The 15,930-nt window shown below is 34.7% G+C and overlaps 1 protein-coding gene across 1 annotated transcript in view; it reads left to right on the forward strand.

Moving 5' to 3' along the window:
- The window catches only part of ADAMTS12 (ADAM metallopeptidase with thrombospondin type 1 motif 12), a 482,021-nt gene that overhangs the window by 300,709 nt on the left and 165,382 nt on the right, over nucleotides 1-15,930 (forward strand). The window contains 1 exon segment of the mRNA XM_051969545.1: nucleotides 2,750-2,919. Within this exon segment, the coding sequence (XP_051825505.1) occupies nucleotides 2,750-2,919 (170 nt within the window).

The raw sequence follows: 15,930 nt of genomic DNA on the forward strand, positions 1-15,930 counted from the left end.
CCCCTTATTTTTTCTCCATTAAAAAAAAAATTGCCTTTGTGAGTATAATTCCTGTAATTCCAAGCTTTCTACAAAGAAATCAAACACTGATTCTCTTTTCTCAGTCAAGAAAGAATTAAAAGGAATGACAAAGGACAATAAAAATTCATTGGGCTCTGTGTTTGATTAGCTATTAGGCCTGCTTCCTAATATTTTGTTTTTATAGCTTGAACAATTAGGCCAGTTCTCATTTTTATGGTTAAATTTTGGATTGACTTTTTATTTTTCTAATGTGCATATGTCCAACTGTAATGCTTCAGAATAATTTCATTCATTTAGGGCAAAAAATATCTCTAGAGCCCATTGATACAGAATTTATTTTTGCAAAAAAATTTTCTGCCTGATTCGGTCTATCAGTGAAAATTTCTTAAGGCTACCTCCCGTATATTCTGATGTAACTGCTGAAATATTTAATAATGTAGATTAATTGATATGATTTTAATAACTGAATTCTGAGTTTTTTAAATTATGTTTCACAGAATCCTTGATTTCTATAGATACTTTTTTGGGGCAAGGGAGTAAACAGAAGTCAATGGATTAGTTTTACCATTGAAAGCTTAAATTTATGGTGAAATTACTGATTTAAAAAGTAATCTAGTGATGCTGGATCTAAATCCTTTCATTCCGTCTAGCTCCAAAAGATACTCTAATGCCTAGTATTAGTTCTTTTTCTTCTAGAAAAAATCAAGTGATACAACAGAAAAATGATAGTATATGCTGTCACTCATAATCAGAAAATGAGGTTCATTTTGCTGTGACTTAGAAAAGAAAAAGCATGAGCATTAAACAAATTTTAGTAGAAGTGCTTCAGCCTTACTAATTAATATGAAAAATGTTACATCATTATTAAGAGATGACATGTTAGTTTATAGAGAAAACTGATCTTGAAGTTTGTAAGCTTTGGCATCAAGTCCTGCATTTGACATATTAAGGTAATTCCCATGAAGGAAGTTCCCTTTACAAATGAAATTGTAGGGCCAGATCTACACCTAGAGAGAAGACTGTGGGAACTGAGTGTGGACCACAATATAGCATTTTCATTCTTTCTGTTGCATTGTTTTCTTTCTCAGTTTTTTTCTTTTTTGATCTGATTTTTCTTGTGCTGCAAGATAACTATATAAATGTGTATACATATATTGGATTTAACATATATTTTAATATATTTAACATGTATTAGATGACCTGCCATCTAGGAGAAGGGGTGGCGGGAAGGAGGGGAAAATTTGGAAAACAAGGTTTTGTAAGGATCAATGTTGAAAAATAACCCATGCGTATTTTTTGTAAATAAAGTGCTTTAAATTAAAAAAAAAGAAATTCCAGGGCCAGGTAATATTTTTAAAATTGTGATTATTATCAGGATGATGATGATGACTATAGAGATGAGTTTAATATTTTAGTGCAGACTTTAACTTGGTCCATGGACCCCATAGAAATCCAGATGGATTTCAGGGAGTCTATGAACTCATACGGGAAAAATTATATCTTTATTTCAAAAGAATTTTTTAATCCTTTGTATTTTATTTTATGCATTTAAAATATTATTTTAAAAATGGTTCAGAGGCATAAAACTTCCAAATGAGTCCCCGAGACAAAAAAGATTAAGAATCTCTTCTCTACTGTTTCTCTGTAATATGAGATAACCTTCATTTCTTAAAGGTTATACCAGTAAGGCACAAACTGTGGCATGTCCTTCCAACTTGGAAAACATCTGAGTATAGGTCCAGCAATAGCTTATATGATTATTGTCTAAATACTTACTTCTTTAAATTCATAGTGTAGCCATCAGAGAGTGATATTTTTAATCCTGAAATTCATGAAACCCAAATGCTGATGGGTGGAAGCACTGAGTTTGAAGGAACATTCATATAATGGAATCATGGTTTTTCGGAATAATCATAGGTTGTGCAATTGAAATAGTTACTGAAAATAGAATCAGAAAGACTCCAAATCTTGCCTCAAATACCATCTGTGTGACATTGAACAAGTCACTTAACTTTTCTTACAGTTTTCTCAATTGAAAAATGGGGAAAATAATAACATCGAAGAGAGTTATTGTGAAGATTAAGTGAGATAAATGTATTTATATTATTAGCTACTTCTCTTCTCCCTTCTCTCTCCATAGTCCATGGCTCCATTGGCTAAAAATTGGTATGAGGGAATGTCTTATCCCAATGAAATAAATACGGATATGGACAATAAAGATAGAGAGTTGGAGATATAGATGGATACAGTTATAGATTCCATAGATATGGACATAAATATAGACAATGTCAATGTGGATATATATATATGTGTATAGATACATATTTATATATATGTTCCCTTTCCTAATATTGGCAATAGTAACCCTCTCTGTCAACGCAGATTGGCAACTTTTCTGTAACTTTTAATGTCAGAGTTGTCTTGGGGCACTGAACAATCCAATGCCTCCCTTGGATCAAACCAATGTGTCAGAAGCACCCTAAGGTTCAAATTTTTGTGAATGCCAGGCAATGCTTTTATTTCACAATGTTTCTGTGTTATTATATATATACCATTATGTACTGAAGTGCTAAAAATAGGCTGTAGAGAATTGGCCATTTAAAATAAGTGACTTTTGAAGGCGGAAGGGGACATGAGTTTGGTAGAGAGTGAAAAATTCTGGAGAATGCTTTTTACCAAAAAAAGTGGTATTTGAGGAAAATTTGAAAGCTCCCTGTTTCATTGGCAGACCCAAGTTTGGAGGGAAGTATTGCACTGGAGAAAGAAAGCGCTATCGCCTTTGCAACATCCACCCCTGCCGTATAGATGTGCCAACATTTCGGCAGATGCAGTGCAGTGAATTTGACACAGTTCCCTACAAAAATGAGTTCTACCATTGGTTTCCAGTTTTTAACTCAGGTAAGACATGATGAAAGTTAGCACATCCCATTTCCTGGGCTTTTGCTATTAATTCCCAAAACATATTTCATTTTCATATTGCCTATGGCACCTGAACTATCAAATAGAAAAAAATCATGAATCCAGTCCTCTCGGAATAAAAAAAAAAACATAAAAACTTTGACATGGATATAACAATCAGTCAGCACTTCTTAGGTGTTCTGTACATTCAATGTTTGTTGAGGTGTACTGTGAAGGAGTTATAATGAATATATAAGGTACAATCCCATTCTCTCATATTCTCTGTCTGTCTATGTCTCTTCGTCTTTCCCCTCTTATTCCCTTCCTTCCATCTCTCTTTCTCCTTCTCTCTCTCCTTTCTTCCCTGCCTCCTTTCTCCCTTCTCAATACACACACACACACATACACACACACACACACACACACACACACACACGTATGGTTTTATTTGTGCTTGTAAAAGGTAAATTTCACAAATGACATTTCTCATGAGTGGGATGCTCACTAGTTGTCCAAGATGCCATGATTGGTGCTATACTTAACCCTACAGTCATCAGAAATGATGAATTTCTCAGTTGTCAGATCCTTAAACTCATTGTCATTGATCTTTTGTGAGAGTTCACTTTTTGGAGATGTGGGTTTTCTGGTAGTCAGGGAATTTGAATTTGATCCTCTTCAAAGGCTCAACTGCATATTATGTATTCTGAACCTTGGTTCAGATGAATATGATGATCTGGCTAATACACATATGGGCTACAGTGTCCTGAAGCTTTCCAAAGACTCTCTCCCCATACTCTATATATTAGTTTAGAACCTATCAGTCCTGAACAGGAAAATGTCTTACTAATGTGGATGACATAAAAGGGATGCAGTTGTATCCAGAAATGAAAGCCATCCTTGTCATAGCTCTTCACCTTGTACTTATTGGCATAGATTTGAGAGAAATTCAGGGCTTTTGAACACTGCTACCTGTATTCATCTAAAAAATACAGACACAAAATAGGAACTCATTCACTTTTGCTTTCTTGTTGTAAAGACATCGATTGTCCTCAGAGAACTCCCTGCAAAAATGGAACTTTTTCCTATATAGTAAGAATACCTTGCATTACCTTTAGCAGCAAATAGGATGATGACCTATGACAGCAGCATGATCAAGTGCTATGTCTTTCCCCAGAGAAGGAATTAATGGAACTTTTAAAACTAGCCCATATGAATACCAAGGGAATAAAGGCTTGTGTACTTGCTAATTCATCTCAGTAGTATCAGTTATACCTTTATGCCACTAGTTATTCTAAAAAAAATAGAGATTTATAGGAGGAGATGAGTATGGCCTGAAATATTCAGAGATGACTTTTTGGAGGAAGTCAAAGTAATAACGGGCCTCAAAGTGTGCATAGGGAATGAGATGTGGATCAGTAGAGGGGGGAAGGAAAGTAGCTTAAGCAACATCACAGAATCATAATAGAATGTGCTGTGTGAAATTGGATCAGTAAAAGAAATACTAAAAGCCAAAGATAAAAATAGTAAACCTTGGTAATGTTTGACTGTAAAGTATATTCTATTTAGATTGTATAATTGAGATAGATATAAGGTAGCTTCAGCCAGTTCTGTGACCAGGAATAATGGCTCAGAGAGGCTTTCTGAAACTTGTAAACAGAGGAATGGCCAGAAGTCTTTCCTGTGCAAGGACAACAGTCCAAGAGCCAAAGGTCTTTAGGCACAGTATTAAAAATGTATGTTATCCACAAGAAGTAAGTTCCTGCTGATATTGGAATGAGTTAGGAGAGATTCCCGTCTGCCTAGATGTGATCCTTATTGAAGGTGAAATAGGTGATTTTTCCAGATCTTTGTCAACCCCTGATACCTGACTTTATAACTGCTGAAAATGCACTTGGAAGGAGGTGAGAAAAAAAAAGTTTTAATTATTAGCAAAAGAATAAAAATTGCATGCCTGAAGTTTGAGATGAGTGGTGTGGCATTTGAGAGGCAGTGAAAAGATCACTGGATTTGGGCTCTGAAGATATCCATTTAAATACTGGCACACACACTGAACCACACAAGTCTGTGTGGGTTTTGTCAGCTCATTTATTGAATTGTTTCATTCCTCTCTTTCCTCTTATACACTGCTGATAATATCTATACTTTCTACTTGTTAGGCTGGTGGTGAGCAAGGCACTTTAAAAACTGGTGTACTCTACAGAAATACCAGTCACTAATGTTCTCTTTTCTATTAACTTTCTATCTGAAATAGATTTTAAAAAGTATATAGTTGTCAAGGGCAACATCTGCCTCTCTGACAAAGAACCATCCATTCATACTTTTGGTTTAAAATCCCATGTATCTCTCTGAGATGTGTGTCTGAATTCTGGGAAACACATGTAATCTAAACACCTGAGAACCCCAAATAACAAAAACTAATATGCTCTTCCAAATGGTCATTGCCTGATCTTCAGTCACAGATTTGTGGTATGTCCTTGATGAAAGTGTTGATGAGAGTGTGGAACTCTTCCCTCACAGTGTGGAGGGGCACTCAGAGTATTCCTTAATGCACATTTTTTTCTTTTATTTTCCAGAGTTGCTTCTGATGCTTGCCCTCCCTAGAGACATTTCTAAAGTGTTTTTTCAAATCTACAAAGTATTTTACATGTAGGGATTGGATTGGTGAATTAATTGATATCAGGTGAAATTTTACATGTAAAATTGGGGGCAGAAGGAAGAAGGGATATGGATCTGTAATTTTTTCCATCATGATAAATATTTTTATATCAAAACTTTGAACATCAGTGCAGATTAGCAACTGCTCCATTACTAAGTTTCCCTTAGAATTGAAAAAAGTTGTGGTCATGCAATTAACCTGTGTAAAAAATGGTACCTGAATAGGGTTTTTAAAATCACTCTATAGCTAGCCCTGTATCTTCTCTCCCATGACGAGTTTTGCCAATGAGGAAACTGAAATAGAAAGCTTAAAAGTCACAAGCAAATATGTGTTAAAGGCAGGATTAGAATACAGAATTCTCTAGGATGCTACTAGAATGCTTCTGCTAATGATATCATAATAAATAGGTTAATATTAATGACAAAGAATCAATAACACATTTCTAAATTGTGATTTTCTTTAATTCACAACCATGTAGCATCACTAGAAGCATAATATAGTGTTAACCAGATGGGTTTTTGAGGTATCAGGCAGTTTGGATTCAATGGAAACACTGAAGTTTCATAAATGTGAGCTAATCCAATTTCCTGCTTTTACTCAATTCTGGGTATGGCACATAATTGTCCACCTACATTTCCTGACAAAAACACACACATTGATGGAATAATTTGATAGGCTCTTTATCCAATTGGATGTTATAATCTGGACACTTGGTATTTTTTCTACTTTGTTTTGATTTCTGATGGATATATAAGGACTCAAGAATGTTATACACACATATACACACATACATATCTATCTATATATGTACATACACCAAAAATATATGTGTATATATATGTATATAGACAGGTGGATAAATATGATTTATAACATGGGAATCTTGGCTATTTGGGGAGAACATTCTAATTTTTTGGTTAATATTATGGAGGTTAAACCTGCCTTCCCACAATACATGTGTTAGTGCTGGTGTCCAAGATAGGTTACTGGTCTACATGGCCCCTACATCTGATTCACTGTGGCTGTACTTTCAACATAATGGTCTCATGTGAGAATTTTAATAAAAAATCTATCTTTAAATTATCATGAAACTCTAAACTACTGACCTAGTCTCTCTGAACCCCAGCTTCCTTAACTATGAAATGGGATTAATAACTCCTTTCCTGCTTATCCCACGAGAAGTTATCATGAAATTAAAACAAAATAATGAGTTTGAAAATACTTTTCACTTTAATAATTCAACTCAATGAGACATTCATTATGTATCTCATACAATGGAAAGTATTGATGGCAGACACGGGGAATACTAGGAAAAAATGAGAAGAAAATCTGCTAGAAGCTTATCTTCTCTTAGGAACTGGAGTGAAGATGAAACAACATGTAAACAAACAAAGAATGTATCAATAAAGTTATTTGTGGAGGAGAAAACATTAACCATTAGAGCAATCAAAAAAGAGGCAGTATTTTAAAGAAAAGTCAGAGGAATGTATTTTAAGATATTCTGTATTAGTTTGGTGTGGCAGGAAATAGAATGATGAGTACAGAGAGTAATTAGCATTCCAGTTTGGCTAAGGCATAGAACATGGGAAAGGGAGCAAAGTGAAAAATGATTGCAAAGGTTATTGTAGAATTACAGACTTTCAGAGATGGATAAGATCATCTTATCCAACCATACTTGAAGAATAATGCCTATTAGAGCACATCTGACATGTGGCCAACCAGCCTTTACTTTGGGATTTCTAATAGGGAGGATGTCTACTCCCTCAGGAAATAGCCCATTGGACTTTGGGGTAACTTAGTAACGATCTAACAATAGTTAGTAACTGATTTCAAGTCTCAGTTTACCTCTTTGAAACTTCTACCCCAGTTGTCCTACTTCTAAGCTCAGAGGCCAAGCAGAAAAAGTCCATTTCTTCTTTGAGACAACCCTTCAAATGTCAATAGAGAACCATTATTTCCCATCTTAGTCTTCTCTAAAATAACTGTTCCCAATGTCATCCCCATAGGACATTATCTCAAATTTCTTCACCATTTTTACTTCTATCTTCTCTTCTATGTGTTTTGTATATAAATAATAAGAAGAACAAATTAATAATGCTTAATACATGTCATTTAAAAAAAATTCATTCATTCAGTATAATTAATTCTTAACATATATTCCCCAACTCACAAAATATTGCAGATGTGGTCTGATCACTTTCTCCATTCCTGGAAGCTCTGCTTCTCTTAACTTAATAGAGCCTAAGATCTCTTTAATTCTTGGTTTTTATATCACACTGCTAACACTCAGGAATCTGATGATTTTGGCAGTAGTATAGATGATGATTGAAGAAAGAGATAATGGAAGAAGGGAAACTAATTAAGAAGCTATTGTAATAGTTCAGCTAACCACCCCAAATTTTTATATATTATTGTGTAGCCCAGTCTTTCCCACATTGTACTTGTAAGACACTCTTCTTAAATTTAAATGTAAAACTTTACATGATGTCATAGCAGATTGCCTATTTTTCATTCAGTACAATTTTTTAGCCTGTCAAGATATTTTTTGGATCCTAACTTTCTCAATCATTGTGTTAGCTATCTCTCTGTTTTGTGTTTTCTATAGATTTGATAAGGCTTCTGTCTTTCTTTATCTGAGAAACTAATAAATATGTTAAATAGCATTGGGTCGAAAAACAACATTGAATTAAAAACAGGTCTCTGAGGCACTTTGGTTGAGTTGTTATTCAGTCACCTTTCAGTCTTGTTCAAGGATTAATGATTCCATTTGGGGTTTTCTTAACAGAGGCTCTGAAATGATTTGCCATTTCTTTCTCCAGCTCATTTTTCAAATGAGAAAACAGAGACAAAGAGGATTAAGTGATTTCCTAATAAGTGTCTGAGTCTGGATTTGAACTGAAATCTTTCTGACTGCAGGCCTGGTGCTCTAGCCATTGTACCACTTAGTTGCCCCTGTTTGTTGGAGACTTCCTTTTAAATTGTTAGAGACTGTTAGAGATAAAGAGACTGAACTGATTATTTAATTTCTGTAGGGAATTCCTAAATGAGGAAACTCCTACCAATGCAGGTTTCTCTGTGATTTGGGCAGGACTTGAAGCCAAATTTTCCTGGATTCAAATCTAACTTTTCTATTCACTACATCCTGACATTCTAAATTTTACTACCATTTCACTCTGGGATATTCCTTCTCCAGGCTGATCCCCTTCTCCTATTGATGAGTCCCTCTTATAGCCTCTATTTTGATTGAACAAAGGGCCAACCTTCATCCATCTCTTCAGTCTGCTTCTCTTTTTTATCTTTTAAAATTTTTTTATTGAAGATTTTAATTTTCAAAACATATGCAAGGATAATCTTTCAACACTGATCTTTACAAAACCTTGTTTCCCAATTTCCTCCCTTTTCCTCCCCAATCCCTTCCCTAGATGGTAAGTAATCCAATATCACTCTGCTTCTCGAGACCCAGCATTTAATATTGTATCTAAAGCATGGTTAAAACTTAATAAATACTTATTCTCTATTGGCTACACCATGCTGCTTTCAAATTAATATGGAGTCATTGGTTAATATTTTTTGAGCCAGGCCATTCAATCACTTTTGAATTCATTTAAATCCATTCTCATCTAGCCTACAAGAATAGTAGGAGATACTTTGTCAAAGTCTTATAAAATCCAGGTAAAATATGACTATAGTATTTCTCTAATCTACTAGTTTCTTAACCTTATCAATGATGAAAGCAGACAAGTTGGACCTAAATTGTAGAGGATTTTAAATTGCCGCATAAAGAGTTTTACTTACCTTTATACATAATAGGATGTCACTGAAAATTTTTGATCAGGGAAGTGATTTGGTCAGATTTATATTTTACGAAGATGATTTTGACCACAGTGTAGACAATGACTGAAGAGTGACAGAGATGAAAGAAGGGAAATCAATTTGGAAGCTATTGCAATAGTCTATCTAATAGACAATGAGGTTTGAGCTAGAGTGGTAGATACCTGACTGAAGAGCAGGACATTGGATAAAAGAGATATTGTGGAAATAGAATGGACAAGACTTTGAAACTGATTTGTTTGTCAGGATAAGAAAATTGAAAGAATGAGAATGGCTTCATGATTATGAGCCTGTTTAACTAGGGCAATGTTAGTACTCTTAACAAAAATAAGGCAGTTGAAGGAGACATGGGGTTTGTATTTGTAGTCTTAAATACATAAAGGAAAGTAAGATAATAGAAATATTGAAATGAAAAACATCCCCAGTAGTGTTAAAGTTTTACATAGTAGATGTGTTATTGGAATTTGATTTTGGATATGGGTTGTATTAGGTAGCAGATGAGGTCATGTTTAATTCTGAAATTCTATGACTTATAATTCACATAACAATGACATATAATTCACATAATTTTGATTAAATTTGAAACAGGGAAAAATACTTCTATATTTTAGATGAAAGACAGATTATATTATCCTTTTTTCTTTGCTTTAAGCTTTTTTGTACTTGTTAAGACTGAAACTATATTCAAATATGAGGGAATTAAGCTAAACATTACATTGTCAACCCACATTATATTTATACTAAGCCACTATCCATTACCTCCTAGATCCTTTATATAGTCTTTTCATAGTCACTGTGTGATCTAGGGCAAGTGACTTTGTCTCCATGAACCTTGTTTATAAAACGAAGGCACTGAATAGTGCTGAATAGCATGGAATGAACTCCAGGGTCCTCTCTAATGCTGAGATTCTCTGAATTTATAGTTTGACCATTATCAGCTAATTACCTCACCTGAGTAACTGCTGTATGTGTGACTTTTATCAGCACAATTTATTTTCTCTTTCTATATCTTTTCAACCTGTTTCACATGGTGATCACATACAGAAAAAGGAAAACATGATGGATTTAAATTATATTACATATGATTTAAATGTCTGATTTTTCACTACCATAGCTTTCCCTTAGAAGCTTCTCAGGACCATATGATTCTAGAAGAAGTTGGATGGGACCATCCAGTCCAATCTCCTCATTTTGCAGAGGGGCAAAGTGGCTGGGCTTAGGTCATATAGCAATTGATAAACTTTCCTATTTATTGAGTCAAAATGTTAATGACTTTAAATAAGTGACTGTTTATGAGTGTTCCTTTGATCTCCTGACTGGTCATTGAAAGAGACCTTATTAGTTCTTGGTGAATGAAATTTATTCTCTCTTTCATCCTTTGTTAGGAAATGACAGGTATCTGTACTGGGTGCTATGAGTTTTCTGGAATTTTTCTCTCCATAGAAATTTTTTTTTCTCTTTAACAATGCATCTTATTTACCATCATTTAGGCAAATGGCTTTTCTCATCTTCTGATTGCCATTCAGGCCTGCTGGTGCTTGTTACTATTAACCTTTCCAAGAAAGATTAAATTTGGAGCCAGTGCAATGAGGTTATAGACTTCTCCTAAAAGATTATCAAGAATTGGCCATATGGAATAGGATAATAGAGAAAATGATAATAGTGCTGTGTATTTATGTAGTAGAAATGATTCCTTTTGTGAGACATAGTTAAGGACCTCAGGGATCCCTATGTTTCACAAAACATCCTGTACTTTAGGAATCCTGGACCTTTGGAAGTCATAAAGTCACAATGATAGACAGGAGTTTAGAGAATACTCAGTTATGGAAATATATTGAAGTCTCCCTTGTTCCCTCTTTGGGTTTTGTATTACAAAATAATGTTAGGTGTTTACTATAGACTGACATCTTTGGTCCTCTATTTGGGCAATGTTTGTTTCCTTCCTTCTTTTCCTCCTTCCCTACCTCCTTTGCTCCCCTCCTTACTTTTTCCTTCCTTCCTTCCTGGATCAAAGCGTATAGTTTAATAGCCCTTTGGGCATAGTTCCATTTTGCTTTCCAGAATGGCTGGATCATTTCACAACTCCACTTACAATGTATTAGTGTCCCAATTTTCCCACATCCCCTCCAACATTTATCATTGTCTTTTCTTGTCATCTTAGCCAATCTGAGAAGTGTGTAGTGGTACTTCAGAGTTGTCTTAATTTGCATTTCGCTGAAAAATAATGGACTGACAGCTTTCTACTCAGTGGAGAAATCTCCTCCATGATGTCCATGATAGGTAATCCTCCAAATCCTCTTTGAATAGTTTTAGTGGCAGATAGTTCACTACTTGATAACTACATTATATTTCAATAGTTTTCTTTGTTAGAATGATCTTTTAAAAATTGAGTCATAATGTGATATAAAAGAGAAGATAGTAGATTTGAAACAAGAATACTAGATTTGAATCCTAGTTCTATTACTTACTAGTATGTGATCTTGGGCAAAAGATTTAATTTCTCTCTATCTTCCCTTCCCATCTGTAAAGATAGGTGTGTGTATGTGTGTGTGTGTGTGTGTGTGTGTCCTGTGTGTGTGTGTGTGTGTGTGTGTGTGTGTGTGTGTTTTGGGGATTGTAGAGAAAATAATTAGATCTCTTCTCTCTCCAAATCCTATGAAAAATCTTTCTTCTTTTAATTCCTGCTTATTGATCCTAGTTCTTATATTTATTGCTACTGACAAAAGTATTTGTCTCTGTACAGTATGTTTTACTTAAAGGCTCTTTCCCCACAAAGTATCCATACTCTGAGATCATGCAATTATCTTTGTAAATGTGACTACAGAGATACTTTTGTACAGAGATCCTCTGATTATCAATATCAAGCAAGACTTAAAGTAAGAATGCATATACTTAATAAAAAGCATCATTACTATCCTGATATCTATGTAGAATTCTGGAGCAGGGATTCCTATCCTGGAGATTATGGGTCAAGAGATCTGTGAAGTTAAATATAGAAAAAAAATTGGAGGGGATGTGGGAAAACAGGGACACTGATACATTGTTGGTGGAATTGTGAACACATCCAGCCATTCTGGAGAGCAATTTGGAACTCTGCTCAAAAAGCTATCAAACTGTGCATACCCTTTGATCCAGCAGTGTTTTCTACTGGGCTTATACCCTAAAGAGATACTAAAGAAAGGAAAGGGACCTGTATGTGCCAAAATGTTTATGGCAGCCCTGTTTGTAGTGGCTAGAAGCTGGAAAATGAAAGGATGTCCATTAATTGGAGAATGGTTGAGTAAATTGTGGTATATGAATGTTATGGAATATTATTGTTCTGTAAGAAATGACCAGCAGGCTGAATACAGAGAGGACTGGCAAGACTTACATGAACTGATACTAAGTGAAATGAGCAGAACCAGGAGATCATTATATACCTCAACAATGATATTGTTTGAGGATGTATTCTCATGGAAGTGGATCTCTTCGATAAAGAGAGCTTTAATTGATCAAAGATGGACAGAAGCAGCTACACCCAGAGAAAGAACACCGGGAAATGAATATAAACTGCTGGCATTTTTGTTTTTCTTCCCATGTTATTTATACCTTCTGAATTCAATTCTCCCTGTGCAACAAGAAAACTGTTTGGTTCTGCACACATATATTGTATCTAGGATATACTGTAACCCATTCAACATGTAAAGGACTGCTTGCCATCTGGGGGAAGGGGTGGAGGGAGGGAGGGGAAAAATCGGAACAGACGTGAATGCAAGGGATAATGCTGTAAAAAATTACCCTGGCATGAGTTCTATCAATAAAAAGTTATTAAAAAAATAAAAAAAATATGGAAAAAAACTATTTTCATTACATTATTATTGAAATTTATCATTTCCTTCAATTGTTTTAAAAACATATTTTGGAACAGGGGCAGATAGGCTTAATCTAATTGTCAAAAGAGTTCATGACACATAAAAAATCAGTAATCCTTCACATAAAGGTAGAGGTTTTTGAGATATCCGTTGCTTCAGATGATATTGTATAAATGGCATTTAGCTCTGGGACACTCAAAAGTCTTTTTGCTGAAATTCCCTAATTTCCTGCTGTAACAGAAGGTTTAGCCTCATGATCCACAAGGAAAAAACAAGTCGATTTAGAATGAATAATTTTCCAATTATGATAGTTTTTTAAAATGTAGAATCCATTGAGCAGCTCACATAATACCACTGTGTTGGATAGGTACTGCTAATAGATTAGGAATTTCCTTCCCCTATACTGCAAAGGAGGAAGTGAGTGGATTGGGGATATATTTGGAAGACATGTTTTGCACTTTGAAAGATTTGAGGCTGTTTTCTGCTCACAAAATCCACATTTTAAAATCCCACAATCCTCCAGGCAGTTCTAAGTGATCCAAGGAGTAAGTGTATGGTGAATATTAAGTGGGCCTCGTCAAATTATAAACAATGACTTGGAATCAAGAAGTAGCATAAAAGTCATAAACAAAGATATTAATGAATGAAAAAAGAAGCAGACTAGCTAATAAAGAACATAAGGGATAATATAAGGACAGCCCATGAGCTAAACTGTAGCCACAAAATATTAAAAGCCTCAGAAAAGATCTCTTCAGAGGATATATGGGAAGGTACAGACAAAAGTCATGCAGGATGAGAAAACTAAGATAGGCTGAAATATGTATTGTTAGAGGGAGTTATATACCATTGGGGTCAAAGGTGACCAAATTAGTTACAAGCAGAGGTGTCAAATGTTGAGTACTTCTCTTTCTGTTAATATCTGTTAATATGTTCTGTACCCAAACAATTTAACCATTTGAAATAAGTCTAACTGCTCTTTGTTTTTCTTATTCCAAACCTATATGAATGTATATATAATGTGTTTCAATTTATGTTGTTATTTAGTTGTTTTTGTCACATCCAACTTTTTGTGATCTCATTCAAGGTTTTCTTGGCAAAGATACTGAAGTGGTTTGCCATTTCCTTCTACGGTTCGAAGTTCAGGTAAAAGTCATGGTTAAGTGACTTACTTAAGGCCATATAGCTAGTAAAAATTTCAGGTTCAGTGTTTTATCCACTGAGCCACGTAAACTACCTCATATAGAGAGATAATCTCTCAAATATTTATAGAGAAAAAGTATCTTTTCCTAAGGAGAAAGAAGAAAGCAAGAGACACAGAGAGAAAAAGAAAAAGAGAGAGATAGAGACACAGACAGACACAGATAGTCACAGAGACAGAAAAACAGAGACACAGAGATGGAGAAAGAGAAACACAAAGAGACAGACAGATACACAGAGAGAGGAACAGAGAGACAGAGAAACAGAGACAGAGATGGGGGTGGGGGGGTCTTACATAATTACAGGACCATCTATAAAGATTTTAAAGCCCTCTTTGTAGTCCTTAGCATTTTTCACAAATCTCAGCACGTTCTTGCTGTAACTCTCCTCACACTACTCTCATCCCAGACCACTCTTACATTTGTCCTTTATTATGTTCTTCTATCTTTTGTACACATTCTTTTAAAAATCTGAGTTCCTTGAAGAGCTTTCTTCATTCACCACAGTATTATTACAGTATTTAGAGCCTAATGGATTTTTAGAAATTATCTGATCTAGAAATTTTTAACCTGGCCTTTTAAAACATTGAATTTGTTTTTACTAATATTGTAATAGGTGTATTAGGTGTAATAGGTACTTAGCTTTAAAAAAAATCCTTTGTTTTTTTATCTTATGCATTTAAAAGCTCTATTCTGAAAGGAATCCCATAGTCTTCACTAGTCTTTGCCAGATCTTTGACTCAAAAAGCATTTGAAGGCCCTGAAGTCTAATCTAGTCCCCTCATTTTTTATATTAAGAAACTGAGGCCCAGAGAAATCAAATATCTGTTCGAACACATTACAGTCCTCCCAATTAGTTCCTTTTAATTTATGACAAATCAAAGTTTCATATTTCAGTGTTTCCTATCCTAAATCCATTTTAACTCTCTGGCCATCATGCCTGATACTTGGTTTTTATTTTTTGTTGGTTGTTTGTCTTCCTGAACATGATGATGTTTGCTGCTCTAAAAGTTTAGGGTGTAAGGCTAGCTATGCCCAGAGGAAGTGCTTCCTTTGCTTCTGTGAATTGTAAGGTGGGATGATGACCTTCCTATCACAATTCTTGTCAATTCCACCTCATCAGTTATAGTAGTTCGGAAGTTTTTACTTAAATGAATAATGAATTTTAAAAGCAGAATAAACAAATTATTAATACCAACAGTAGAACCTGATAGGCAAATTGAGTCACCCTGAGTTTGTCAGAATTTCAAGTTGGATGTAGATTTGGTATAATTAGTTATGACAACAGAAAATCCATCATACTAATGATGGCAATTAAAAATCCATTTTTCTGTAGTATTTGATTTCAGAAGTCAGAGTAGATATGCACAACCATGTTTCACTATTATATATTCTCACAGTTCCCTACACCATGAGGTACATGGAGCATAGTAGAATGATATAAGAATATGATGAATCAAAGGAGCATCTAGATTGT

This window comes from Antechinus flavipes, chromosome 1, assembly GCF_016432865.1.
Source record: "Antechinus flavipes isolate AdamAnt ecotype Samford, QLD, Australia chromosome 1, AdamAnt_v2, whole genome shotgun sequence".
Taxonomy (NCBI): Eukaryota; Metazoa; Chordata; class Mammalia; order Dasyuromorphia; family Dasyuridae; genus Antechinus; species Antechinus flavipes.